The 25,408-nt window shown below is 57.9% G+C and overlaps 1 protein-coding gene and 1 long non-coding RNA gene across 4 annotated transcripts; one reads left to right on the forward strand and one right to left on the reverse strand.

The window, feature by feature from the left end:
* Positions 1 to 5,090: 5,090 nt before the first annotated feature.
* IGFBP4 (insulin like growth factor binding protein 4) lies at positions 5,091 to 15,731 on the reverse strand. Of its 2 annotated transcripts, none has more exons than XM_002719357.6 (4): positions 15,124 to 15,731; positions 8,555 to 8,712; positions 7,837 to 7,971; positions 5,091 to 6,258 (listed from the first exon to the last, which is right to left on the reverse strand). In XM_002719357.6, the coding sequence occupies exons 1-4, from the start codon at positions 15,470 to 15,472 to the stop codon at positions 6,124 to 6,126; spliced, it is 777 nt and encodes a 258-aa protein (XP_002719403.1). In that variant the 5' UTR covers positions 15,473 to 15,731; the 3' UTR covers positions 5,091 to 6,123. The 2 variants fall into 2 exon arrangements, with proteins under 2 accessions (XP_002719403.1, XP_089174156.1); XM_089318030.1 differs by lacking the exon at positions 15,124 to 15,731 and adding an exon at positions 12,267 to 12,440.
* Positions 13,909 to 17,206, forward strand: LOC138846090 (uncharacterized). Of its 2 annotated transcripts, XR_016224134.1 has the most exons (3): positions 13,930 to 14,594; positions 16,299 to 16,380; positions 16,928 to 17,206. It is a non-coding gene; the product is annotated as an uncharacterized LOC138846090 (long non-coding RNA). The 2 variants fall into 2 exon arrangements; XR_011383478.2 differs by lacking the exon at positions 16,299 to 16,380 and having other exon boundaries at positions 13,909 to 14,594.
* The last annotated feature ends 8,202 nt before the right edge of the window (positions 17,207 to 25,408 follow it).

The following is a 25,408-nucleotide window of genomic DNA, read 5'->3' on the forward strand; positions in this document are numbered from 1 at the left end:
TCTCCCTTCTCCCTCCCACCCTGGCTCCTCCAGATCTGGCTCCAGGCAGCCTCTGCGCTTCCGCCCACCCTCTACCCGGGATGTGCCAAGTGTCCCTTCCTCTGCCTGTCGCCTGGAGTTTAGGAGACACCGACCGACCCTGTTGTCGTCCGGTCTGTCGGAAGTGGGCTGCTTTGGCTTTGACCCACAGCCTCTCCCCTTGTTCTGCATGGAGGCTTGGGGCTGCCTCCAGAGAGCCCTGCAGGCCACGCCTGCCTCCAGGACAGGCCCCAGGGGGCTTCGGGGAGTGGGGGTGGTCAGTCTGCCCTGGCCCAGTCTGACCCCTTGCACACCAGCAGAGCAGGCCAGGGTCACCGAGCAGTCACATGTCACTTTGAATAAGAAGCCTTGAACTGCTGCTGAGACATGAAGTTGGGAAACAGCTCAGCCAAGGGCAATTGGACTTATTTTTCTTTTTTAATGTTTTTTTTTGGGGGGGGAGGGGGGCTGGGGGGAGGGCTTTATTGTCCCACTAACCTTCCATGATGCTGGAAAATTGAATTTATCTTCTGAGCAGCCTGGTCTGATTTCCCCTGGGTCGGGACAGAGCTCTGCTCCCCTCCTGCTGCTGCTGCAACTTGGAAGCTTCTGGCTCTGCTCAGAGACCAGGAGCGAGAAGAGAGAGACCCAAGGCCTGGCTCTTGCCAGGCAGCACCCGGCCCCACTCCAGCCCCTGCAAGTTGGGAAAGCCTTTGCTGGATTCCCAAGTTTTCTTGTCATCCTCCTTCTCTCAGCAGCTGTCTTGGGCTGTCCCCCACAGCCTCCACCCTGGCCCTCGGTGCGGGCCCCTCTGTGACTCCCGCCTCTGTCTCAAAGCTCCCGGGCAAGTTGGTAGAGATACAGCTGTGAAGCATTTGTGCTGGCCGCCAGGCTGGCGGGGGAGCCATCTGCAGCCGGATGCCTGCCAGGCCTGAAATGACGGGAAGCCTGGGCCGCAGCCCGCCCCAGCGCCCAGTGCCGAAAACTCTGCGTCTGTCAAGGTCGAGGAGGCTGGGATGAGGGCAGTGACCTTGAGGCCACACTAGGAGACCAGGACACAGGTGTGCTCAGCTCCTAGTTGGCAACTTGCTGCTGAGATGGGCAGCAGAATGGAAATGTGGGGGTGGGGGGTGGGTGCCCTAAGGCAGAAGGCTGCCCACCCAAGCTGGGCAGGAACTTATCCTCAGCTGGCTGCCTCCTGTGGCCACCCTCCACGTGCTAGTGGATGGATTTCCAGGCCACAAGCCTGGGGAGTGGGGAGGAGAAGGGAAGGAGGGCTCTCCCTCCCAGACCCCTGAAATAAGAGACCCCCCCAGGCCTCTCCATTCCCCCAACCCATCCCCCGCCCCTCCTGGAGGAGTACACGGAGTCAGTAGACTGCTCAGACAGGCCTCTGGCCTCGGCACCCATCTGGTTCCAATCAGATCACAGAGGATGTGTGGCAAGGGGGGCCACAGTGAGCCCCCTGACCTCACAGTCACCCTCCCCCCCAGGGCAGTCCCCTCCCACTTGTATCCTTTTACTCCCGGGCAGGCCGCACACAGAGCGACTGAAAGATGGGGTGGTGGTGCAGGAGCAGGCAGCAGGGGGCGCGGGCCTCCCTTCCCCTCCCCAGTGGTCGGATCCCAGACCTGCAGACCACAGAGGAAAAAAGAAGGAAACTGATGAAAAGGACTGGAGGGAAGAAGAAGGGCTGCAAACAGAGAACCAGAAGGCTCTAGAAACCTTCAGATCTCAGTTGGGTCTGATTGCAAACAGGGAAACTGAACCCAGGGAAGGGAATCCATTGGAGCTGGCGGAACTCTGCTGTGGCCCGAGCCGCTGGTCTTCCCAAGAACACCCTAGATAGGAATCCCATCCCTGTCTGACGCGTGGGGAAGCTGAGGCCCTTGAGGAACCAGGTCTGTCTGATTCGAGTCTGGGCACCAGGGAAAAGCCCATGCCCCTCTCGTCCCCGCTGTCTCTGGGGTTTCACCAGGTGGGGACCAAGTTCTGGAGAAGTTCTGGGTCGGCTCCGGTCCCCCGCCCTGCACTGGCCCAGCCCCAGCCCCTGTGTCCAGGCCCAGAGCCAAGGACACAGCCCGAATGACACAGTCTCTGGTCGCCACTTGCTCTCTCTGGACGACCCCAGCAGCTGGGCCTCCACTTCCCATCCATAAAGCGGGTTGGGTTGGCTAAAACCAGATAGGACAGTGATTCGGTGCTTCCCCAACCCTTCATTCCTGTCATCCAAGCAAACCTAGACACTTCCCCCTGGCTTGGGGGGTTTTCGGGAAGACGGTTCTGACTTTCAGAGTTTAGAGCAGCAAGGGGGCCAAGAGAAGGAGGGGACCCAGCCAGCCATGGAGGCCACCAAGCTGCATCTTTCCCCTGGGGACTTCCTCCCGCCTCCACTGAAAGCAATTTGTCATGCCCTGAATTGAGTGGTTCCAACAAGGGTTTAATTTCAGTTTAATGGCTCTGTTTTTATGTGTAATTAAATACCACTGCATGGTGAAAATATGTTGTTTGCACTTTAGAGTCCGTGTAAGGGCCTGGGAAGCTGATCCCCAGGAGTTTCTACTCCCAGGCTCTGCCAGTCCTTCACTCATCAGGACTGGTGGGACTGGACTCCAGGTGGAGGGGGAGGGGCTGGGAAGGGGAGGCCAGAGGAGGTCGCCTTGGCGCCTGCTCACGCAGCACAGCATGTTTCTAATTAGCTAAGGCGCGGGGCTCCCCACAGCTGCTCCCTGACCCCAGCCCTCCCCACCTTCCGGGGCCCCAGGGGGACAGGTCACTCTGACAGTGAGGCTCCCATTAGGCCCTTGATCAGCAGCAGTGCCTGTCCCAACAAGACTGAGCCCAGAGGCGGACTCCTTTGTCCCGCCTCCACATAACCACCCCCCACCCCCCACCCTTGAATATGCTTGAATATGCTCCCTCCTCCTGGTCCAGCTCCCCTAGTTGACAAGCTGGCCCCCTTTCCTCCCTCTGCCCTCGACCACCCAGGGTGCCAGCAGCCAGCAGCCAGCCGGCCCCCCAGCTCTGTCCACCCCCAGTGTCTCCACTTTCTCTAGGTCAGAGGTGACATTGCCTAGGAGCCTGGAATGCAGGGGGATCTCCTCTGGCTGGGAATGCTTTCAGGGTCATTTGCCACACAGCCATATTTACACATCCCCCCAGGAGGGGACGCGGGGCAGGAGCCTTCCTGGAGCACCTCGCTGGCAGCCTGGCCCCAAGGAGCAGAGACAAGAGGAGCTGAAGGTAGGACAGTGACTGGAACCTCACAGCCCAGACGGGGAGGGAAGGGGCCTCTGGCCATCTATCCAGAGATTACCCCCGCCGGAATCCATCGCAGGAGTCAGTCCAAGGCTCCACTTTCTTCTCCCTGCCCCCAGCCTGCCCTCTTGCCAGCGAAATCCCAGCCCCCAGCCCTCAGCCCCAGCGCTGGATCTGCGCTGCGAAGCTGGAAACGGAAACCAAATGTTTGATGTAGCTCAGCTCCAGCGGGCGAGGGGATCCAGGCAGGGGCTGCAGAGGACGGCTCGGGGTGGGGAGGCAGGGCAGAGCATGCGACAAAGGGATAAGCCCAAGTTCACACGGTGTAGTGGTCCCTACCTGAGGGGCTGGCACCGTGTGTGGCAACCACAGGGACCATGTCAGGGTATCTGGAGGCCAAGTGGGAAGGGGGGCCCAGGGCCAAACACAGAGCTGCTCCCATTTCCTTTCTGAAACAGAGGCCCTGGTTCCAGGGTCATGGGGACACAGTGTTCTTGTGGAATTCTCCCAAATGCACGTTCCACGGCTCCCTGGGACCACACAGTCCCCTACAACGCCCCACGGAGGCCCCGCACTCAGAGCCGGCAGGGAAGTGTGCGCTCTGCGCATGTGTCGTTCTCAGCTCAGAGACCCAGCACACAAGTGGCCATCTCACAGAAGCACATCAGGTGGGCACACACGCACACCTGGAAGGGCCCAGACGCTTGCTCCCATGCCACCTTCACACGCACCCCCACAGCCACCTCCAAGCCGACTGCTTTCTCAGGAGACCTCCTACCACCGGCTGCCCAGGGTGCAGACCCCCAGCCTTGGGAAGGGGCTGGAAAGAGCTGCATTAGGGAGAGACTTCCCCTGGGCGTGGCTGAGAGACCTGAGACTGAATCTTCAGCTCGCACTCCTTCCCCCTCCAGCACGCCCTGGGCCGGCCCTGGAAGGAGTGGGCTCTAGGCAGAGTGGCAGGGAACTCAAGGTAGCTTTGTTGCTGGTCTCCTGCTGCTAGCAGCAGCGTGGTGCCTCGGTGAAACCAGACAGCTGCAAGAGGCTGCGGCACCGAGGCAGAGCTAAGAGGGATGCGACTTCAGCCCCAGACCCAAGGTGCAGACAGCACAGGTGCCATCGAAGTAGGGGCCAGGGAAACCCGAACTCTGGGAGCACTTCTAGAACTGGGGAGGGGACAGGGCCAGGCTGGAGGGAATGTCCCCAGAAGGCAGTGGCCTCACTGCCGTGGACTCCTCCCGTGGACTCTGAGGAGTCCACGTTCCTCTGCGGAAGACGCCCCCCTGGGGCTGGCGCTGAACATCCACAACAAAATCAAAGCTGCCCCTCCCCCCGCCCCGTCTACCGGCCCCTCAGAATCCCATCTCAGCACAGCCCCCAAGCAGCAATCTGGGTGGTCAGAGCTGTGGAGCTTGTGGCAGGCAGGACGCCCCTAGTCCCCAGCTAAACTAAAAAACCCACATGCAAACCCCATCCGCTGATGGCCTAGGAAATGCCCCACTCCACATACAGGCTGATCCCAGAAAGAGCGCTGGCCCAACAGGGCTATCCTTGGTCACACCTTCCTCCAGAAGCCACTGCTACACCCCAGGAGTCCAAGCCAGACAGCCCCTACTCCGTGGACAGGGATACCCCCAGGAAGAAGCTTCAGGGAAGGGGCGGGTGGGCTGACTTCACCACATAGGCAGGTCTGGGCACCCACTTCCCAAAATCTGTCCCCTCGCCAGCCCTGGGACCTCCCCAATTCCCAACAGTAAATCAAGCAACCACACACAATATTCTAGAGATTTTGTTTTGTTTTGTTTTGTTAAAAAAAAAAAAAAAAAAAAGTAGAAGAAAAGACTTGCTGGCAAACTGGAAGGTTCTTAAGTCTCCTTCCATCCAGAAAACGCCCAGGGGCCTCGGGAGGAGCAGGGGAGGAGGTGAAGGGGAAGGAGTAAACGGGAGAGCCACAGTGGCGAGCCACCGGAAGCATGGGGTCCGGTCATCCCGTGACGGCCTGGCTGCAGGGAGCCGGACCCCAGCAGGCGGGTCCTCTTCGGCACGAGGCACATTCAGTCCAAGGCTGCATCCTCTCTTCCCACTCTGACTGCTCCAAAAGATGCTCCAACCGCCCAACCCTCTGTTCAGCAGAACTTCTTCCAATCCCTCCTCTCCCATCCAGCAGGGACTTGGTTGCTAGGAAACCAAGCCAAAGGATACCTGGACCCCAAAGTGGGCTTGTCCCTGCAGGCCCCTGCCCCTGAGGGTCCTGGGGAAGAGAGGAAGGGGAGCCTTGGGAGTGGGTCAAAGCCACACCATCATTGAGCCATCCACACCCCTCGCCTTCCCTGTGCCCTCCCTTCCCCCGCAACTGGACGGTGGGCGGGACAACGGTCAAGGAACATATATCTCTCTTCTCCTCCGACTCTGGGAATGAGACTTCTCTTCTCTCACAGGCTTGTGCTCACCTGAAGGAGGGATCCCATATACCCAAATCAGAGGAAGTCGGAATAAGAGCTGGAACATAGTATGTGGTCAATACATGTTTTCAGATGGGTGGGTGGGTGGGTAGATAGAGGAATGAATTCAGAATCAAGTTGGAAACGCGCCAGGGCTCCCCATCACCACTCTGCGACCTCCTGGGCTCTCTAAGCCCAAATAGGACACTCTAGGCTCTGGCTCACCCAATGGCACATCCATGCCCATCAAGACACACACATACATGCACACACACACGCACACACCCCAAGGGAAATTTCTGGGCCACAGGCAGAGCCAGGACTCAGATCCAGACCCCACTCTGGGTCAGCTCTGCACTCTCAGAGCAGGGGGGAGCAGGGGGCATGAGCCCCCCGCCAGAGGCAGGGCTCACTCTCGGAAGCTGTCGGCCAGTTGGTGGCAGTCCAGCTCCCCCTTGGGCTCCAGGCCGCCTGGAAGCTTCACCCCCGTCTTCCGATCCACACACCAGCACTTGCCGCGCTGCCCATCCAGGGCTGGGTGACACTGCCAAGACAGGAGGGGCATGAGCAGTCAGCTGGCAGACAGGGACAGAAAAGCCCCAGCGTCCCGCCTCAACCGCAGCTCAGCCCCCAAGTCAGACAGGGAGGAGGCTCATCTCTGAGTGTGGGTCCCCTGAGCTCACTCCGGTAGGGAGCACTTGGCTAGGAAGGCGAGGTCCAGAGCGTCTGGGGAGGCAGGACCCTGCAAAGGCCTGGGTTAGAAAGGTTGGTTCAGGTCGGAGATGCTTCAGGGATGTGCTTGGTGGAGTCAATGGCAGGATCCAAACTGGGATTAAGGTAAGACCAGGGTAAGGGCTGCAGTTGAATTAGGAATTAGGAGTAAAACTTGAGTCTGGTAAGGGTTACAGCCCAGGTCAGAAACAGAACTGGGCTATGGGCAGAGGTCAAGGTCAGAGCAACTAAGGTCAGGCTGAAGTTTAGATTAGGATTAGACAGTAGAGGGCATGAGAGCAAAAGCCTATTTCAGGGTAGAATTAGAGTTACAGTGAAGGTTAGTTCCAGGGCCAAGGGCCAGAATTTGTCTGGGGATGGAGTCAAGTGTCCCAGCTTTCACTGGGATAAAAACTGCAGGAAGAAAACATACATGGAATTAGGCAACACAAGAAGTGGAACCTAGTTATGGACCCTGTTAACAATCATATAGCACTACTGGTCCATCAGCTGCAAGGAGTAAGCCACTCTAATGTAAGACATCAAACACAAGGGAAACTGGCCAGGGGGAGAACGGCAGTACAAGGCAGCTGTATACTTTCTGTCCAGTTTTTCTATAAACCTAGAACTGCCCTAATAAAATAATGTATATTAATTGTTTTAAAAATCAGAGGGGAAAAGTCTAGAGAATTGGGAACAGGATAAAATCGGTGTTGGGATAAAGGTTGGAGTTGGGCGGGCACTGACTTCGGGGAACTCTCTCTGGGCCTTCCGGCATTACACAAGACCTCACACCCGCCTGAATTCTCCTGGGGTGTCCAGAGCACGAGAGCCTCTGTGCTCCCAGCCAGACCTCTGCTGGCTCGCTGGATGTGTCCAGAGCCCAGAGGGCTGGAGCCGGGGACCTCAGGCTGTATCCAGCACAAGGCACCCTGGGACCCACCCTGATGGGCCAATCCCACCCAAACATCCCAGCCTCCTGTGAGACCAGAGGATACCCCAAGTTCCAAGGGCAGGAAGGAATACGGAGGCGGCCGCCTCTGTGTCTTCTCTCCTGCCCCCCTTCCTCTGATTCCACCCCAAATCCTGTTCCTCAGGTGGTTCTGCTGCACAGGCTGGGGTAAGGGATGGGCTGAGCTTCCTCCCTGCCTCAGGCCCTTCCGCTGCTCCTGGGAAGGGAGAGCGCTGGGAGCCCAAGGATGGTGGTGACTCCAGGGATAAGCAGCCCTGGGCCGGGAGGCAGGGTCCCGCCACCCCTATCTCTCTCTCTCTCTCTCTCTGACTCTGGGCCCTGTTTACACCTCTCTGCACCTCAGCCTCCTTATCTCCAAAATGAGGGAGGCACCGACACGGGGTGGGATTCGGGAAGGGCCCAAGGGCCAGGTTGGAGAGACGCCCCTCCCATCCGCACCTGCTTGGGGTGGAAGTTGCCGTTGCGGTCGCAGTTGGGGATGGGGATGATGAAGAGGTCCTCGTGGGTGCGGCTCTGCGAGGCGGCCAGCCGCTCAAGGGCCCGGTGCAGCTCACTCTGGCAGGAACCCTGGGGCTGGGGGAGAGGAGGACGAAACCGCTCAGCAGAAGGGAGAGAGGTAGCAGGACCAGACAGGACTCAGCTCCCTGGGAGAGGCCAGGGAGGGAGCCATGAAGTCATGTCAGCGACAACTTGTAGGACCCAAGCACCCCTCAGAGCCGCCCATCAGAAAGCACAGGAGCCAGACCCTGCAGCAGGGTGGCAAGGGTTACGGCAGTGACCAGCATTAACCCCCTCGTTACTGGGAAGGGCCAAGAAATACCCGGGGCGGGGTGGGTGGGGGAGGCTTGGGGTAGCTGCTTTTTTCCCAGCCAGTACAGAAGCATTTCAGTATTTAACAATCGCTTCCACTGTACCGAAGTATACAACTGATGAGCAGGAAAATCACTCCAAGGAAAGATGACACACACTAGGTGTATCTGGCACACAGTAGGTGTCCACAGAATGTCTGCCGGATGAACACAGCCCAGATCGGGTGATGATGGTGGTGGATGCATGTGTGCATGTGTGTGCATGTGCATGCGTGTGTGCATGTGTGTGCGTCTCTGTGTGTGTGTGTGTCTAGGCACATGCACGTGTGTGAGTCAGAGCTCCTCACCACAGGCCGGACGTCTTCGCGGGGCGCCCCAATAATCTTCATCTTGCCCCCACTGGAGCTCCGGTCTCGCATCTTGGCGAAATGCTTCTGCAGGCACCTGCGGTCATGGGCGCTGCAGGGGCTGAAGCTGTTGTTGGGGTGATCGCCCTCGTCCTTGTCTGCAGTCCAGACAAGATGGGGAGCGTCAGCACCGGAAAAGGACATCACACCAGCCCCCTCCCCCACTTTCTCCCTCTTGGAGACTCTCCAGCCTGGCAATGGGGCCTGGAGGACAGCAAGAAACCAAAGCAGCCCCCCATCTCCTCCCCGCTCCCCTGGATCTCCTAGAAGATCGTTGCTCTTAAAGTCCTTGACTTGTCCCTCACCCCGCCCAGTCCAGCCCTCCAGTGAGTCACCAGCTGCAGCTGCCCAGATGGCAGCAGAATCCCTTGGGCCCTGCAGGGAGGTCTGCAGCAGGCAGGGGGTCCCCTCCCCATTACTGCCCCCACCCCGTGCCATTCAGTTCCCCACCATCCCCCTCTCTGCCTGCTTTCTTTTTCTGTCTCCCTGCTCTTTCCAATGTCTGGCTGGGCTAGCCAAGGGATCCCCAGGTGCTTGCTGCTGACACTCTACCCAACAGCCAGAATCAAAGTTTCCATGAGTGATGAAAAATCTGGCCCACAGACGCTCCCCATTGGCTGGGTGGGAGCGCAGAAGCAGGAGTGAGTGAGTGTGTGTGTGTGTGTGACTCCCTGTGTGGCCCCAGGACCAAGAGAACACCCCCCCTCATTCCTCAGCCCCTGTCTCAAAGTTTCTCATCCCTAGGCTTCAGATCCCATCCAAAATCCACGTCTGTTGCCCTGAGCCAAGGCACCGAGCACCTGGAGATGGGAGCAAAGAGACTGGCCTCTCGCCCCATCTATGAGATCTGCACTCTCTGAGCTCAACAAGAACCCCATCCAGAAGTCCCAGGATCAGAGCCGCGGCTCCTCCCTCCAGGCAGCCAAAGCCAGAATGCAGGGCTGAGCTGGAGAGAGAGAGAGAGAGTGGGAGACCTCTCTGCAGATCTGAGCCCCTCTGCAAGGCTGGGGCTTGGCAGCTCACTGCAAGCTGAGCACAAGGCCCCTGCCAGCATTCCAGATGTTGGCAGCCGGACAGGAGGTTACATCTGGTTTGCGTCAGGATTTTTTTTTCCTGAGGAGTTAGCAGGTTCCTCCATGCGTGGCAGTGGTCCCAGAGCTGCCTCTGGGTCAAATGGTATTTTTCCGCCTAGCCAAAGCTGGGGGTTGCTTCCCTTTCTCTATTCTCCTACTTAGAGTGTTGGGGGTTGGGGGAAGCATGCAGATAAAGGGAATTCAGGCAAGAAGCAATCTAGACCCCTAGAAAGTCTTTGTCAAGGTTCCACACCAAGGATCACCAATAAAATGGAGTCATCAAGGGGAAGAGGATTTTGTCATGGGTGGAGGGCTGCCTGAGAGAGGCATCATTGGAGCAGAGATATGATCCGCCCTTCTGCACGTGTGCCATCCAGAGGACAATGCAGAGGGAACTCCTGTCACTCATCAAGTTCCTGAGGGTCAACCACAGCCAAGACACCAAGCTAGCCCTCCTAGCCAGTGCAGGCAGGCAGCAAAAGAAGTGGACAAGGATCATGCCAAGGAGACCTTAGGAGACTAGACCCTGAACCTCCTTTAGGAACCAGAGGAAGTCTGGGATTGGGCTGTCTTCAGAGACCCTCCCAGAGAACCTTCCTGGTCCAAAAGACCCAGGAAGGCCCAGGACTCCCTCCCTCGTTGACCCACCCTGCACAAAGTCATGAGGTTTGTGTTTCAGGGGTGTAGGCTGGAGCTGAGGTACAGACAGAAAGAGGAAACACACCAAAAGAATGAGAACCAAACCTTGGAAGGACAGAACTGCACTAAGCTGCGGCCCAAGGCCCTGGGAAAGGCTGGAGGACATCACCAGGCCTTGCCTGCCACAGCCCAGGCCACTGGGTCGAGGGCGTCCCCTCCCAAACTGGACAGCCTTTATTTTTCCTGAGTTTGCTTTCTTTCCACAACCATAGAGAAAGCACAGCTTTGCCCGGCAACTCCTGTTCCTCTTGGTAGGGAACAACTTCCTCTGGGGAAGAAAGTTCTGAGGCTCCAGGAGCTCAAAGAGTAAGGACAAGCTTTCTCAGGCAAGGGGTGCCCGGAAAGCGGCCAGCTGCCCACCACGGGGGTGTAGGGCAGTAGAGGCCTCAAGGGTCCTACTAGAAGACGGAGTGCAGGTTCTGTAACAACTGCTTTCCCATGTGGAGTGTCTGTGAGCAGAAAATCACAAACGATTACCCCCTCAGGGGACTGCTAGCAGACGTTTGGGGTGTTTGGGAGGGCGACTGAGCGCGCTCACTGAAACCTTGGGCTGCGGAGAGCACAGGGCGAGCCTGGATGTGGAGTTCCTGTGCTGGAGTTGGTCTGGCCTGAGTCACCTGGAGAGGGTTGCCAGCAGCCTGCCTGGCCTCCCCCTGGTTGGGCTCCCCAAGGCCAAGCCCACCGAGCCCTAGTTCCTGCCCAAGCTTACACTAGAGCCCTCCAGAGAGGGACAACAGCTCCTTACTCTCACCAGGACAGGGAGCCACCAAGGAATCCCGTCCTCCCACTCACACACAAAAGGATGGACACCCAAGAACCACAAACAAACACATAATCACATGACCACGCACACCATGCGTTCACAAGAGCACACCCACGGGCACTCTGGCACTCGGACCCGGCCCCGGTCAGAGACACAGACCTTGGACAGGGCACTAGGGTTTCCCCAGTCTCTGTACCCTAGGCTGTTGACTTTCCATCTAATCTCTAACTTTGCCCTGCCCAGGCTTGCTTGCCTGGCACACTGAGGACCCACCCCAGGATCCGCCCCTAGGCACTGGGCTTTGGGGGGTAGAGGTTACAGCACTGGGTCTCCCAGCTCCCAGAACCGCTTGCATACTTGCTACTTCTGCTAGAGTTCCAGCTGCCTGGTGCTGTTCACTCCCATGGTGCCCTCTGGAAAAAATTCATGCCCATGCCCGCGGGCTCCCCACTACGCAGAGGCTGGAGTCAGACGTAGCCCCCTGAAAGGTCTCACTTCCGAAAAGCCTGTGTGGGATATGGGGCTTCCAAGGCAGGCTGGGGCTCCTCCTCAGCCGCCCATGGGTGCTAGCTAACGGACACCCACACGTGGCAGCTGTGGTCTCTGCTGAGCAAGGGAAGGAGTCCAGAGCGAGGAGAGGCTGACAGTGTGTGGTGGAAGATGGAGGAGTTCCTCCTCCTTGCTGTGTGATTTCCCCCACCACGGGACCCCCCCCCCCATGTCCAGCCCCTCCCATGAGCCGGCCAGGCTGGGAGCCGAGCGGCCCAGTCATTCAGACACAAAGCTCCAGCTGCAACCTGGGGACTCACTCACCTGCTCAGCCAGAAAGACATTTCCCGAGGAGGACAAGCCAGGACCACCTGTGTGGAGCCCAGGCCCCTTCTTTGAGGGCTGACTTGGGAAGCCCCTCACCTTTGTGCTGTACTACTGGCCTGGGCCTGAAGAGCCTGCTAAGGCAGTGGGGCTCTCCTCGTGCACACAGCAACAAGAGGCCCCAAAGTCCACCCACCCCTTAGTTCCTCTGAATGTCCCCCCAACTCTGCTCCCTTGTCCTACTGGTCCTCGAGTCCCAGCAGCAACCCTTTCTTCATTGCCATCCTCATCAACGTCAGCTTACTGAGCCTTGCTCCTTGCCAGACGTTCCCACCCTGCGAGGCAGGTCCTGTCACCATCCCCATTTCACAGCTGAGCAAACTGGACGGGCAGACTTAACTCGCAGCTCCTACGTCTTTAAACGGAAAAGATTCTTGATCGCCGAGGAACCAACTGGTAATATTGCTTTGCCAATACTACAGGAAAAATGCCAAGCAGCCCTGCTCCTCCAGCCCTCCTCCCCCAAGGCATAGAATTTCTGGGAAGGCCGGCTCCCATGTCATGCCTGGATTCCCAGTACTGAAGTACGGAGGACAATATTTGCTGCGTTGACTAAAAATTAACCCAGCCTCCCTGTTCCCTAACCCTGTCCCAGAGGGACCCAGGGCCCAGTTTAGGAACTCCCTGTCCAAGGCTGATCTCCCCACTGAACACTCCCCCAGATTCCACGAGTGGAGGGTCAGGACCCCGAGGCAGAATTGTGGACTTGTGACGCACATGTCCCGCTCCACCTCTGGCGGCCACAGCCGTGTTAATCCACAACCTGGCTGCCTGGAGCTGGCTGGAGATGGACGGGTGGGGGAGGGTGGGGAGGGTGGGGAAGACCTGCCCCTGGTGCACAGCAGCGGCAGCTGAGCCATAGCTGGCCGAGGAGGAGGCAAACCAAGGGAATGCCTGTCCCCAACCACCTGCTGAAGCTCAGCCCCAAGAGGAAGACGCAGAGAACCGCCTGATGCCCTCCACCCAGCATTCCTGGGCTGCAGGGGGCAGATTGGGGTTGGGCTGCGGGAGGGGACCCCCAGGAGGGACAATGCCCTATTGACAGTATAAGGCTAAAGAGGGTAGCAGGATAGGGTCTGAGCCCTGGTCACCTTCTCTCACCAAAGACCCTGCAGAGCTGCTGCACAACTCTAGGGGGCGTCCTTCCCCTGGTGCAGCGTGGCCCAGGCCGTGGTAGGGGAGGACTTCTCTGATGACCAGGAGGTGACAGCGCATGGACCCTGCCTACCAAGCAGGTACCTAGCTTCCCCGACCCTCCTGATTCCCCCTTCGCCCCCTCCAGCTGCCTGCATCTTCAGCATGGGTGGAGGACAAAGCAAAGAGGGAAGGGGGAGACACATTAGCCACCTGGGCTCCGAAATCCAACAGGGACCTGAAGCCAACCCACTCCTAGTCACCTCTGCAGGCCAGTTTGCCTTGTGTCCACAGGGCAGCCACCAGCTGTCCGTGCCAAGCCGTGCGACAGGGTCAGACTATCCTCCACCAAAGAATGGGGTCTTCCTACCTAAGCAAAGCAGAAGACCCTCTGAGGGCTCCTCTGTTCCAGTGGGCAAGAGAGGAGGAGGCGGCCATCTTTATCTGGTGCCAGACACCCGCCAGCCAGCGGAGGGTGGAGAATTCAAAAGGAAACTGGCCCCCGTTGTACCCAAGGAGCCCAAGGGCTCAGCCCTCACTCCCAGCCTCACTGGTGCTGGCATCTGTGCCCCAAGATCAGCAACTTACTCCCCAGGACCCCTCCTCCCGACGAGCTGGGTGCCAGGCTGTTTTCTGCTGACCCATCTCTCTCTGCCCAGGGGCAGGAAGGGCAGCGAGGCCAGAGGCCCGGACCCCTGGGGTCCACCTCCTTCCTGTTTTCCCTGCATCCTGCTCTCCTCCAGCTAACAGGCGGCAGAAGATTGAGGAAGTGGAGCGGTCTGGGACCCTGGGCAGGAAGCTTGGGGCCAGAGTCCCAGCATCCGGACTGCAACAATGGAAGCTTGAAGCACCAGGAAGAGAGACAGACACAGAGGCACAGGGAGAGCGAAACAGACGGAGCGGGAACAAGAAACGGAGGCAGAGATACAGACAGGCAGAGAGGGTCCAAGGGGAGCAGAAAGATAAAAACAGTGATGGAAAGACCAGGCAGCAGAAAAATGGAAAGCGAGATGAAAGTGAGAGGCCGTGCGACAGAAACAGAAGCGTGGAACAAGCTGGCGAGAGAGCGCGAGCGAGAGAGAGAAACTGAGAAAGAGAACTCAGGACGTCGTTAGTGAAACTGGCTGCTGAGAGACAAAGCAGGAAAGAACAAAAGAACACAAGGCCGAAAGAGACATGGGAGAGAAGCTGAGACCGGCTCACTGAGGAATGGAAACAGAGAAAGTGTAAGAATGAGGTTAGGGCTAAAAGGTCTCTCTCCCGCCCTCCCCATCGCTATCCCCTATCCCACACCCACGAGGTTTCCGCAGCTCTGGGCTGGGAGCCAAGACTTCTCTTCTGCCAGCTCACGTGGCACCTGCCAGGAAGAGGGAGCAGGGGAGCTTGGAGACCAGGCCGGGCAGAGACCCCTGTCTTTGCACAGCCCTCCAACAGCAAGGTGAGCTGCCTACGGCTTTGGGGACGGGCAGCCTGGCAGCCTGGCAGCCCTCACCACCAAAGGCCACCTCCTTTGTATTTCCCACTCCACCACGTGAGGATGTCCAGCTCTGGCTCCTCAGCCCCTGGGGTTTCACCGGCGTCCAGGGTGAGGGGCAGGCCCTGGTTCAGGAACAGAGCTGTCCCCACCCCCACTCCACCCCCATGCTCCAGTTCACTGGCCGTGGACAGCTCTCTTGACCAGACCTGGTCACTACATTTGCCACTCTGTCACCAGCAGCCAGACCTCTTCCCAGATAGCACCGGTGGGAGATTTGAGACATAGGGATGGGACACAGTCCCCTTAGCCGTGGCAACAGGCTGTTGGGAACTGGGGAGCAGTTTCTTTGGCTGAGCCTGTCCCGTGCCAGTCAGGCCCTGCCACGTCCCTGCCTTCTCCTCAGCTCACGGGGGATTTTTCCAGGGCCTTCCAGGCCAGCCGGAGGAGGGAAGAGCGCACCAAGAGGTCGAGCGAGGGCAGGGTGTCTTACCAGAGGGCTGCATGCTTGCCTGGATGGCCTCGATCTCCGCCAGCTCCATGCACACGCCTTGTCCTTGCATCAGCGTGTGCAGGGGTTTCTCCACCCCCCGGGGCGGGTAGCAGCGCAGGCCCGAGCCGCAGCGCTGGGTGTACACCCCGCAGGGCATCCCCAAGCCCAGGGCGCAAGTGGCGCAACAGCCGCAGCCCGGCTCCCGCACCAGCTCCTCGCAGCCCACGGGGGGGCGGCAGCGCGCCAGCTTCTCCTCGGAGCAGGGCGGGCAGTGGATGGCTTCGTCGCCCAGGCTCGGCTGGGGCCCGGAGGCCAGCAGCAGGGCGACCACGAGGCAGAGGGACAGCATGGTCGGGCGAGGACGGGGCGGGGAGCGCGGGCGCGCAGGCGGGTAGCTGGGGGCACGCGGCGGCAGCGCCCGGCGCGCCTGGAAGACCCGACCCGGAGGGCGCTGGGAGACGGGGCGGCCGGGCTGGAGGACCGGGACGGATTCGGGGAAGTTAGCAAGCGCGCCGGAGCGGAGCGAGCCTGGCCGCGCGGGCGCTGCGCCGCATCCTCGGCCTGGCCTAGGCGGGCGGCGGGCGGCGGGGGCTGGGGGCTGAGCGGCTGCCCGGGACCGGCTCCCCCCGCGGACTTTATACCGGCCCCTGGCCACACCCCCAGCGCCTTCCCAGAGGTGGGGGAGCCCGGGCGGGCGAGGGGGAGAGGGAGAGGCGGCCGTTAGGGGGAGGGGGCGCTGTCCTGAGTCGCCGCCGCCGCTCCAACATCTGAAAGTCCTTTGCTGCCGAAGAAGGAAGCGGCGCGGTTGGGAAGCTTTGCAGGCGCCCAGGGCGCCTCTGAACCCGAGTCGGGAGGGGAGAGCGGGAGAGGCGAAGCGAAGGGGCTGGGTTTGGCCCCCTCCCCCCACCAATCTCAGAGGATTCTGCCCCACCCCCACCGACGCTGCCCTCAGTCCCCACTAAGAACAGAACCTTCCCGCCAGGACTCCCTGCTCTGCGAATTCAATGTCCCTGGCCGGAGTCCTTCCCACCCCACCCCAGGGCTTCCAGGCTTCTGCTGGAGATCGGGCCGTGTGGGGTGGAGAAGGAGGCACAAGCACCCAGCGAGGGGTCAGGAAGGCCTGGCGGCCCAAGACTCTCTTCCCGCTGAACCCTTGCAACCTCCCCTTTCCCCAGGATCCCCCAAGGCTCATCCGGACCCTGGTCCACTCTGCCTTCTCTGGCGTGGAATCGACTGAAGGCCTGGGAGGGAGGAGAGGTGCCAAGCCTCTTCTTTCCTGGGTGTTTGCTTCAACTGTCCCAACGCACTCCTGGAAGGAAAATTGGCCTGCGGGATTGCCCACTCACAACACTCTCGGGTTGCGTCTGAACAACTTCGGGGACACTGCTCTTGCAGCCATTGTGTATTTGTGTAGTTGTGACGGTTTCCCAGCAGGTGGCAGTCAAGGGTTTGAGGAAGGGGGTGCCTTTTTCCAACTTGGGCTAGCATGGGGCTGTTCTTCCACTCTGTGATGTCCTATATCCCCAGCCCTTGCCCCAATCCTGCTGGGATTGAGAGGAGCCAGAGAATAGCATTTGGTGCAGGGACCCATCTCCTAAGGTCTTTCTCGGATACCCTAATCCCTGCCAGTCCGCCCACACAGAGGTTTCTGCTATCTTGCAGCTTGTTTAAGGCTAAGGGCACCTGTCCAGGCGTGATCTGTGGCCCACAGTGCACTGATTGGTTTTTTGCTTGGCCTGCAAAGCTGTGGGGCAACCAAGCTGAAGTGCAGCTCGAAGACTCCCTTTCGTACTTCGTCTTGTAGGGCAGGAGTCTTTCGGCCTCGCGGAGTCTGAGCCACCTCTGGCTTTCTGCAAGTGCAGGCTGCCCGAGTGCTTGCAGGGAGACCGGGCTGGAAGCCGGACCACGGGACAGACCAAAAAGTTGCAAACTGGCGGCACCTACTGGCAACTATGAAGACTGCAGAGGGCTGGAGCGATGGCCCAGCACAAGGCTCTGGGATTCTCTCCATCCCCTCAGGGATGAAATGGGGTCCCTTCTGCCCCTTCTGCCTTGGATTAAAAATAAAAAAAGGACAGACAGAGCCAGGTTCCTCAGGTCCTTGAGAAGAGCCCAGCCTGGCCTAATTCAGAGAAGTGCCCCCTCAGCCCCGTTCCTCTACTTGCAATACCTTTGGACCCCGTTCTGCCTCCAACCTGTCCTCTGACCTTAGAGCTTAACAGTTCCTAACTCCATCATCTCCACTCATCCTACCTGTCGAAGCTCTTGTGAGAATACCATGGTACCAAGAAGGATAGTTCTGATCCCGGTGCCAGGCTATTCCCTATACAGCAAACCGGGAAGGCATAAGGTACTGCCGGGTCCTGGAGGCAGAGGGGGCAGGAGAGGCTGGACAGGGCCAAGAGGCATACCTGGGCAAGCATGTGTGCAGGTATGTGTGGGAAGTCCAGAGAGGTTTCCAGGTGAGACAGAGGTCCGCTCTGATCCCAGTACCTCCCCCAGCCCCCAGTCCTCAGACACCTTCCCCACCCCACCCCTATTTCTGTCACAGAGGCAGGAGAATGCACTCCTAGGAGCAGGCCTTCCAAGTCCCTCCCCACCGTTCATGCAACACATATCTGAGCACCTTTTATGCACAGGCTTTGTGCTACATTCTGGGGGCCTTGTCCCCCGCCATGGAACTGGTGGGTTTTGTCCCTCCTCTTCCCCCCCCGCCCCACCCCTTAGCTTGTAGTGTCTGGGAGAGGCTGTAGATCAAAGGCTTGGGATGTGGAGTCAGAGGACCAGATTCAAAGTTGCAGGACAGCCACTTCAGAGCTGTGGGATCCAGGACCTGCCACTTAATATCTTCGAGGGTCATTTTCAGCCTCTGAAAGAAGGGAGCTAACCCCCACAGGAGAGTTGGATGAAGCCGAGGAGCAGAGTCAAGCACCGTGCTGGTCATTGGCATTCTCCACCTGACTGCTGCCTCCTTACAGACTCACAGCTCCAACCAGAAGCCTTCCAAGCAAAGGATCCTGGCCCTCCTTCCCTGCCATCTTTCCCAGCCCAGGGCTCCACAGCCTTCCGGGTCCCTGAGGGCTGGAAAGATGCCCCTCCCAGTGGGCATGGAAGAGCCCCACTTCCTCCCTGCCTCTTCCAGCCCCCCGCCTTCACTGGCTTCTGGTTTAGAGCCTCTCCAGCACCCTTGTTCCTACAGCTCCAGACCTCAGCTGGCCTCCTTAAGAAATGGGAAGAAGAGCTCCCTTTCCAGGGGGGAAGATGCCGGCCTGACAGCAGCACTGTGTCTGGTAGCGCCCATTAGTATGAGTGTTAACCCTTAAAGTCCACAGTGCTTCATGCTGGAACCTGGCTCTTTACAGCAACCTCATGGAATGAGTACTATCATTAACCCCTTTTTAAGACAGGGAGAGTGAGGCACAGAGCGGTATATAACTTACTCAAAGTCACACAGCAAGTAAGTGCAAGGACAGGGAAATGAACCAAGGTAATCTGATTTGAGTTTGCAATGAACCCCTATACTCTGCTGTCTTGCAAAACAGCTGTCAGAGCATTCTAAAGGAAGGCCAACATGAACAAAAGACGTACAAAGTGACATCCGGGTGAGGGGGATAGGAACAGGTGGCCCCCAGGCTTGAGATGCCTTAGACGTCCAGCCTCTTTGCCTCTCTGCCGACTTCCCTAGACTCCCGCTGTGCGCACACTGAGCGGTGGGGCTCAGATCCCTTCCTCGATGGCTGACATCCAGGCCCTAGGTAGGGCACCGCTGTGGTCTCCCCAGATGTGGGCAGAATAATGGTACATCAGTACAGCTGCCTGCCCGCCCCCCAGGGCCCCATCCTTGGAGAGGTCAGGACAGCCAGGATCTGCCCAGACCCCACAGTGCAGAGAGCAGCCTGGTCCAGTCCACTTCCGGCACCTACGTCCTTCCTGCAGGACACGTGGCTCCAGAAGTGAACCTGCGGGCCACCGCGACACTGAGAGGACAGGAGCCCATCTGTAGTTGGGCTGCCACGATCCAGTTCCTTGTCCCCAGACAAGCCAGCTCTTCTGCTTGTCAGCTTTGTGACCACGTCCCCTTACTCAGCTTGTTTCGCCATCTGTTAAATAAGCCATGAGTACTCACTGAATTGTGAAGCTGCTTCCAGCTCTGGCCGCCTAGGAATCTAGGACTCGCACCCTTTTGCATGGCCCAAGGCCCCACACTGGCACGGCTCCCGGCCCTCCCAGCTCTGCACCATTTCCAGGCTGACTGGCACCAGTGAAATTGTTCTCATTGGCATCACAATGCCCGCGTAGGAGACAAGTGAATGATGTTGGACACTGTGAGAGCTTCATCTCCACCCAGAGAGGGGACGAGGCTCACCCAAGAGCACACAGCCAAGACTTGTACCAGATACATCCACTGCCTGCTACAGACTGAGCCCTTCGTGCCATTGCCAGCCAGCTAGGAGCTCAGGACTCGAGAAGGGGAGGGTGGGAGAAAGAAGAAGAAACTGGGAGAATCTATGCAAAGGACGCTGTGAAAGTAGAAATACACAGGGGATTCTGAGCCAGGGGCCACATACTGGAGTAGGAAATAACTGACCCTGCCTCTGCTACATTTGCTGAGTCCAAGAGCAGGCTTTCCACTTGCCAGGGTGTCCCTTGGCATGACAGATCAGAGGCCCAGGGTCACAGCAGGCTCCTCATCCTTGCCCCACACCTCCTGGAGGGCCTCCAGGCCCTGCCTCCTGCTCCCATCCGCTCCTTAGGAGACCCCAGAGATTCCCCACTAAAAGTCCTCTGAACACAGAGAAGTCCCAAAAGGGCTCTAGGCTCAGAGAGACCCTACAGAGGGGTCTTTGGACTCAGTAGTCCTCCAGAGAAAGGGCCCAGGACCCAGAGAGACCCCTGGCCTCCACACACACAGGCCGCACCCTTCACCCCGGCCACATGCCTCCTCCCGCCCCCAGCACTAAGAGTTCACACTGAGCGCCAGTCCACGCCTACTTATCCCCAGACCTCTCTTCTGGCCCATCATTCCACAGCAAAGTCAGGGCCTCGGCTCCCTCGGGCCAGCCTTTGTGCCTGAGCCTTTCTCTCCTTCCCCTCCTGTGCACTTCACCCCGACCTTCTGCCTCACCCCACCCAGGAGAACATCCCGGCCTTAGAGGCCTTAGAGCTTGGTGGTGAGCAGATGTCCAAATCCCATTGGGAAAAGTCAGGAGGGGTCCCCGGGAAAGGTGAATGGATTTCAAGAGAAGAAGGAGAAAGGAGGGACCAGGTCTTCAACGTCCTCATCTGCAAACCACCTGGCTTGTAGGATCATTGTGAGAAGCGGTACAGAGTGCTTCCTGCCAGGTATGCCTCATTGAATATATACATATGGCAGGGGCCGGCGCTGTGGTGCAGTGGGTTAACACCCTGGCCTGAAGCACCAGCATCCCACAAGGGTGCTGGTTCTAGTCCCGGCTGCTCCACTTCCCATCCAGCTCTCTGCTATGGCCTGGGAAAGCAGTGGAAGATGCCCCAAGTGCTTGGACCCCTGCACCCACGAGGGAGACCTGGAAGAAGCTCCTGGCTTCTGGCTCCTGGCTTCAGATTAGCGCAGCTCCAGCTGTTGCAGCCAATTGGGGAAGCCAATTGGAAGACCTCTCTCTCTCTCTCTCTGCCTCTCCTACTCTCTGTGTAACTCTGACTTTCAAAGAAATAAATCTTTAAAATAAATAAATACATATGGCAAACCCAATGGGATCCCACTACATACCCACCAGATTGGCAAAAGATCAAAAATATTGAACGTGCCAGCATGTGGGGAAAAGGTCCTCTCATCTAACGCGGGTGAGAAAGCAGATGTGGGGCTGGTGCTGTGGAGCAGCGGGTTAAGCCACTGCTTGTGCCACCTCCTGGATGGGAGCGCCACTGAGTCCTGGCTGATCTGCTTCGGGGCCCTGCTGACGCACCTGGGAAAGCAGCACAGGAAGGCCCAGGTGCTTGGATTCCTGCCACCCTCAGGGGACACCCGGCTGGAGTTCTGGGCTCCTGGGTTTGGCCTGACCCAACCCAGGCCATTGCAGCCATTTGGGGAGTGAACCAATAGACAGAAGATCTCTCTCTCTCTCTCTCTCTCTCTCTCTTTCTCTCTCTCTCTTCTCTGTCGTTCTGCCTTTCAAATAAAAAAAAATCTTAAAAAAAAAAAGAAGTGAGGATAAAGGTGACTTTGGGAGCAGAAGGGTGAGAGTAGTTTTATGGAGTGAGGGAGATTTTTTTTTTTTTTTTTTTTTTTTTGACAGGCAGAGTGGACAGTGAGAGAGAGAGACAGAGAGAGAAAGGTCTTCCTTTTTGCCGTTGGTTCACCCTCCAATGGCCGCCGCTGCAGCCGGCGCACCGCGCTGATCCTGGCAGGAGCCAGGAGCCAGGTGCTTTTCCTGGTCTCCCATGGGGTGCAGGGCCCAAGCACCTGGGCCATCCTCCACTGCACTCCCTGGCCATAGCAGAGAGCTGGCCTGGAAGAGGGGCAACCGGGACAGAATCCGGCGCCCCAACCGGGACTAGAACCCGGTGTGCCGGCGCCGCAAGGTGGAGGATTAGCCTATTGAGCCACGGCGCCGGCGGAGATATTTATTTTTTAAAAAGATTTTATTTATTTATTTGACAGGTAGAGTTACAGACAGTGAGAGAGAGAGAGAGACAGAGAGAAAGGTCTTCCTTTTCCGTTGGTTCACTCCCCAAATGGCCGCCACAGCCGGAACTATGCCGATCCGAAGCCAGGAGCCAGGTACCTCCTCCTGGTCTCCCATGTGGGTGCAGGTGCCCAAGCACTTGGGCCATCCTCCACTGCCCTCCCGGGCCACAGCAGAGAGCTGGACTGGAAGGAGCAACTGGGACTAGAACCCAGTGCCCATATGGTATGCCGGCGCCGCAGGCAGAGGATTAACCAAGTGAGCCATGGAGCCAGCCCCATATGGGAGATATTTATTAGTTACATGGTTTATTCCCGATGCTTTCTGTGAGCTGAGCATTTCTTATTTCCACACCTCTCTCTCTGTTTATGTGTAACTGAAATGGTTTTCATGAAAGAAAGCATTTTTGCAGAGTTTTTGAACGTGTGCTGGCTTTCCAGTTATCCTGCCCAGGCTGGACTCCTGGCAGTAGCTTCAGTGCAAGTTGTCTATGCCTCAGTGTCCTCATCTTTAAGTTAGCACCTACAAGGTGGCTGTGATGACTAAGAATGAACCTTATGAAGTGCTCAGGATGGTGCCTGCCACCTAGGAAGTGTGTACTGAGTGTTAGTTATTAGCCATAACCAGCCCAGTGAGTGAGCCTAAGAGCCCAGAGCCAACCGCCTGCACTGGATCCATTTACCAGCTGTGTGACTTTGGCGGAGCGACATCCTCCCTCTTATCCTCAGAAGCCCTAGGCTATAACAGAGGGAGAACGCCAGCCCAGGCTAGGAGGGGCTGTGCAAAACCAGCCGAGACGATGCATGTAAAGCCCTTAGCACAGTGCCTGGCATGGAGTAGGGCTCAATATATGTTAGCCATTGTGATCCCTGATCGCCATGGAAATCCTATAAACCCACTTTATAAACGGGGCTGCAAGCAGTGAAAAGACCCGGCCTAAGGTCACAGGCGACTGAGTGCATTGAAACCCATTTGTGAGACAATAGAGCCGGTGCTGCATTCAGGCCCAGCATTCTCCAACTGGCAGCCTCGCCACACACATGGAGGTTCCATGGCCTTGGAGAGCTTCCCCAAACTCGGGCAGCATCTCCTTCTCTTGCCAAGCAGCCCTGCTGCCGCAGGTGTCGGGTTCCACGTGCCTGGAAGCTGCTGAGTCTTCCCTGCCAGCCCCGCACTAGCATCAGCCTGACAGCTCTGGGACCCTGCATCCAGCTACCGGGCATGCACGGCTAAGCCCCAGCCCCAGTGACGGGAAGAGGGGTCTCTGGGGCAGAGTCTCCTCCAGGACAACCTAGCCAGTGGGTCCACAGATAAGAAGTCACCTACAGGGGCCCGTGTTGTGGTGTAATGGCTAAAGCAGCTGCCTGCAATGCTAGCATCCCATATAGGTGCCCGTTCATGTCTCAGCTACACCACTTCTGATCCAGCTCTCTTCAGATGCGCCTGGGAAAGCAACAGAGGATGACCCAGTGCTTGGGCCCCTGCTCCCCATGTGGGAGACCCCAAGGAAACTCCTGGCTCCTGGCTTCAGCATGGCACAGCCCTGGCCATTGCAGCCATCTGGGGAGTGAACCAGTGGATGGAAGCACTCTCTCTCTCTCTCTCTCTCTCTCTAACTCTCTCTTCCTCTGAAACTCTGACTTTCAAATAAATAAATCTAAAAAACAACAACGAATTCACCTACCATGTCAGTCCACTTCTCTGTCCCAAGCCCTCCTGAAACCTTCCTCGGCATCCCCTCTTGGCTTCTCTCTGGGGACCGCTCACATCCCTGGAATTTTTAGCTATCCTTTCTCGAGTTGTCCAGTTGCCACAGCTAGAACATCAACAACCATACCTTTAGTTCCTCCTCTTCCCTTTATGTCTTCAGTTTCTTTCTTCCCTCTCCCTCTCCCTCTCCCTCTCCCTCTCCCTCTCCCTCTCCCCCTCCTCTCCCTCATCCTTCCCTACATCCTTTGCTACAACAAACGCTGCTCCCCTGTGAGCGGCTGCATGCTAACACCCCCGTGTGGCTGGAGACTGGCATTGAATACATTTTCCGCAATCCCTCTTGGCTCACCAACCCCCTATCACACCTCCCCTTGGATCTCCTCCTTGGACTCTTCCCTCGGGGCTGGAAAGCTCATCTCCTTCTGTCCCTCTACCCCTCTTCCCAACACACGCTTGTGTGGTGGGAGATGCCTGCAGGGGCCTCCTGGGCCCCCCAGACCATGGGAAGATCATCTCTGCTCTGCTGTCTCCCTGAGAGAACAGATGTGGTTCTTGTCCTCAGGCCAGAGCTCCCTTCCTTTCTGGCTGCCCCCAACTCTTTTTCTTTCACCTCCTCTTTCTCCCCGAAGCAGCATCCTCAAAAATGCCTCTCAGGTCTCCCTGCAGCATTCAAGGTTACTTCCCTTGGCCTTGAGAAGGCAGTGTGTACAGGAGAACACCCCATAGACCGGGAACTGTAATCTTGGACTTGTCACTTCTTATATATGTCACGTCAGTGAGGCCTGCAAGAATGCCTCTCTCCTCGAGATAAATAATTCCAGATGCCTCCCAGCCCTCTCTGCTCTCATCTGTGTACTCCAAACTAAGCCATCAGCAACGCCCTGCCGTTCCCCGGTTCCATCATCGGCTCTGCTCTTCTGAAAGTTCTCTGCCACAGTGGGTGCCCACAACCCCCACACCTTCTGCCTCCAGGCGACTTCAGGGACACCCAGTGACTACCGTGGCTCCACTTCCAGAGGACAGACTTATTAACCTGGTTCCCACCTCTCCGCAGAGCTCAAGGGGATATAATAGCACATCACCCACCCCCATGCCCACATTGCCCCATCCTTAGACGTGATCTGGGAGTCACAGAACAGGTTGGAGAAAGGCAGGAGGTAAGAGGCTTATAAATGAGATTGCTGGAGCCGCTGGCACTCTAGCCTCTAGCAGGGTCCCTCTGCCCTGGTGGGGAATTCTCCTTCCTCTTCATCTCAGGGGATTTAGCCCTAGGCAGGAGAAGGCCCATGGGACCCTGGCTGCTAAGCCCTTTGGCCACTTCTGGGTTCCCCTTCCTGCAGCTCCCTCATGAGGTCCAAGTGCAAATACTTGGGACCAACCTCTGTGTCCCTAAGAACAACCTGGCAATGTCAGCAGTGGGCATGGCACTTTCCAATGAATCCCCAAGGGAGGGAGCAAACAAACACTGGTACAGCCGACCCCAGTTCCACGTGGGCATGAGCGGAGGCACATATGGGTCTTTCCCTTTGCTTCAGGAGCTGACTTTGCTCAGCCGCAGGGCCCTGAGTCCTGGCCCTCTTGCACAAAGTGCCTGGAGCTGAGTATGCTGCCACCAGGTGGTCGATAAGAGTACTATTAGCAGCACTCAGGCACAAGTGCTGAGGGCCCCAAAGGAACAGGCAAATCCACCTGTCCAAGAGCTTGAGTTCTGAAGAGACCTGGGTAGGAGCTCACTATGAGCAGTGAGCAGTGTTGTGTGATAGAGAGAAGTGCACAGGGTGCCAGGAAAACCGAGGCGCCCAGGGTGGCCAGGGAGAGCTTCAGAGGGAGGTGACCCTGGATCTGAGTCCTAAAAGCTAAGTGGAAATTCACAATCCTGGGGGCATTACTAAACCCCTTTGGGCCTCAGT

Source organism: Oryctolagus cuniculus, chromosome 17 (assembly GCF_051225735.1).
Source record: "Oryctolagus cuniculus isolate XC-2025 breed Fujian yellow rabbit chromosome 17, ASM5122573v1, whole genome shotgun sequence".
Taxonomy (NCBI): domain Eukaryota; kingdom Metazoa; phylum Chordata; class Mammalia; order Lagomorpha; family Leporidae; genus Oryctolagus; species Oryctolagus cuniculus.

Excerpts from the sequence above, each read along its gene's own strand:
- IGFBP4 (XM_002719357.6), bottom strand. The coding sequence starts at position 15,472 with ATGCTGTCCCTCTGCCTCGTGGTCGCCCTGCTGCTGGCCTCCGGGCCC. Across the intron at positions 8,713-15,123 it reads GGCAAGCATGCAGCCCTCTG|ACAAGGACGAGGGCGATCAC; the intron begins GTAAGACACCCT and ends TCTGGACTGCAG. Across the intron at positions 6,259-7,836 it reads GCAACTTCCACCCCAAGCAG|TGTCACCCAGCCCTGGATGG; the intron begins GTGCGGATGGGA and ends CTGTCTTGGCAG.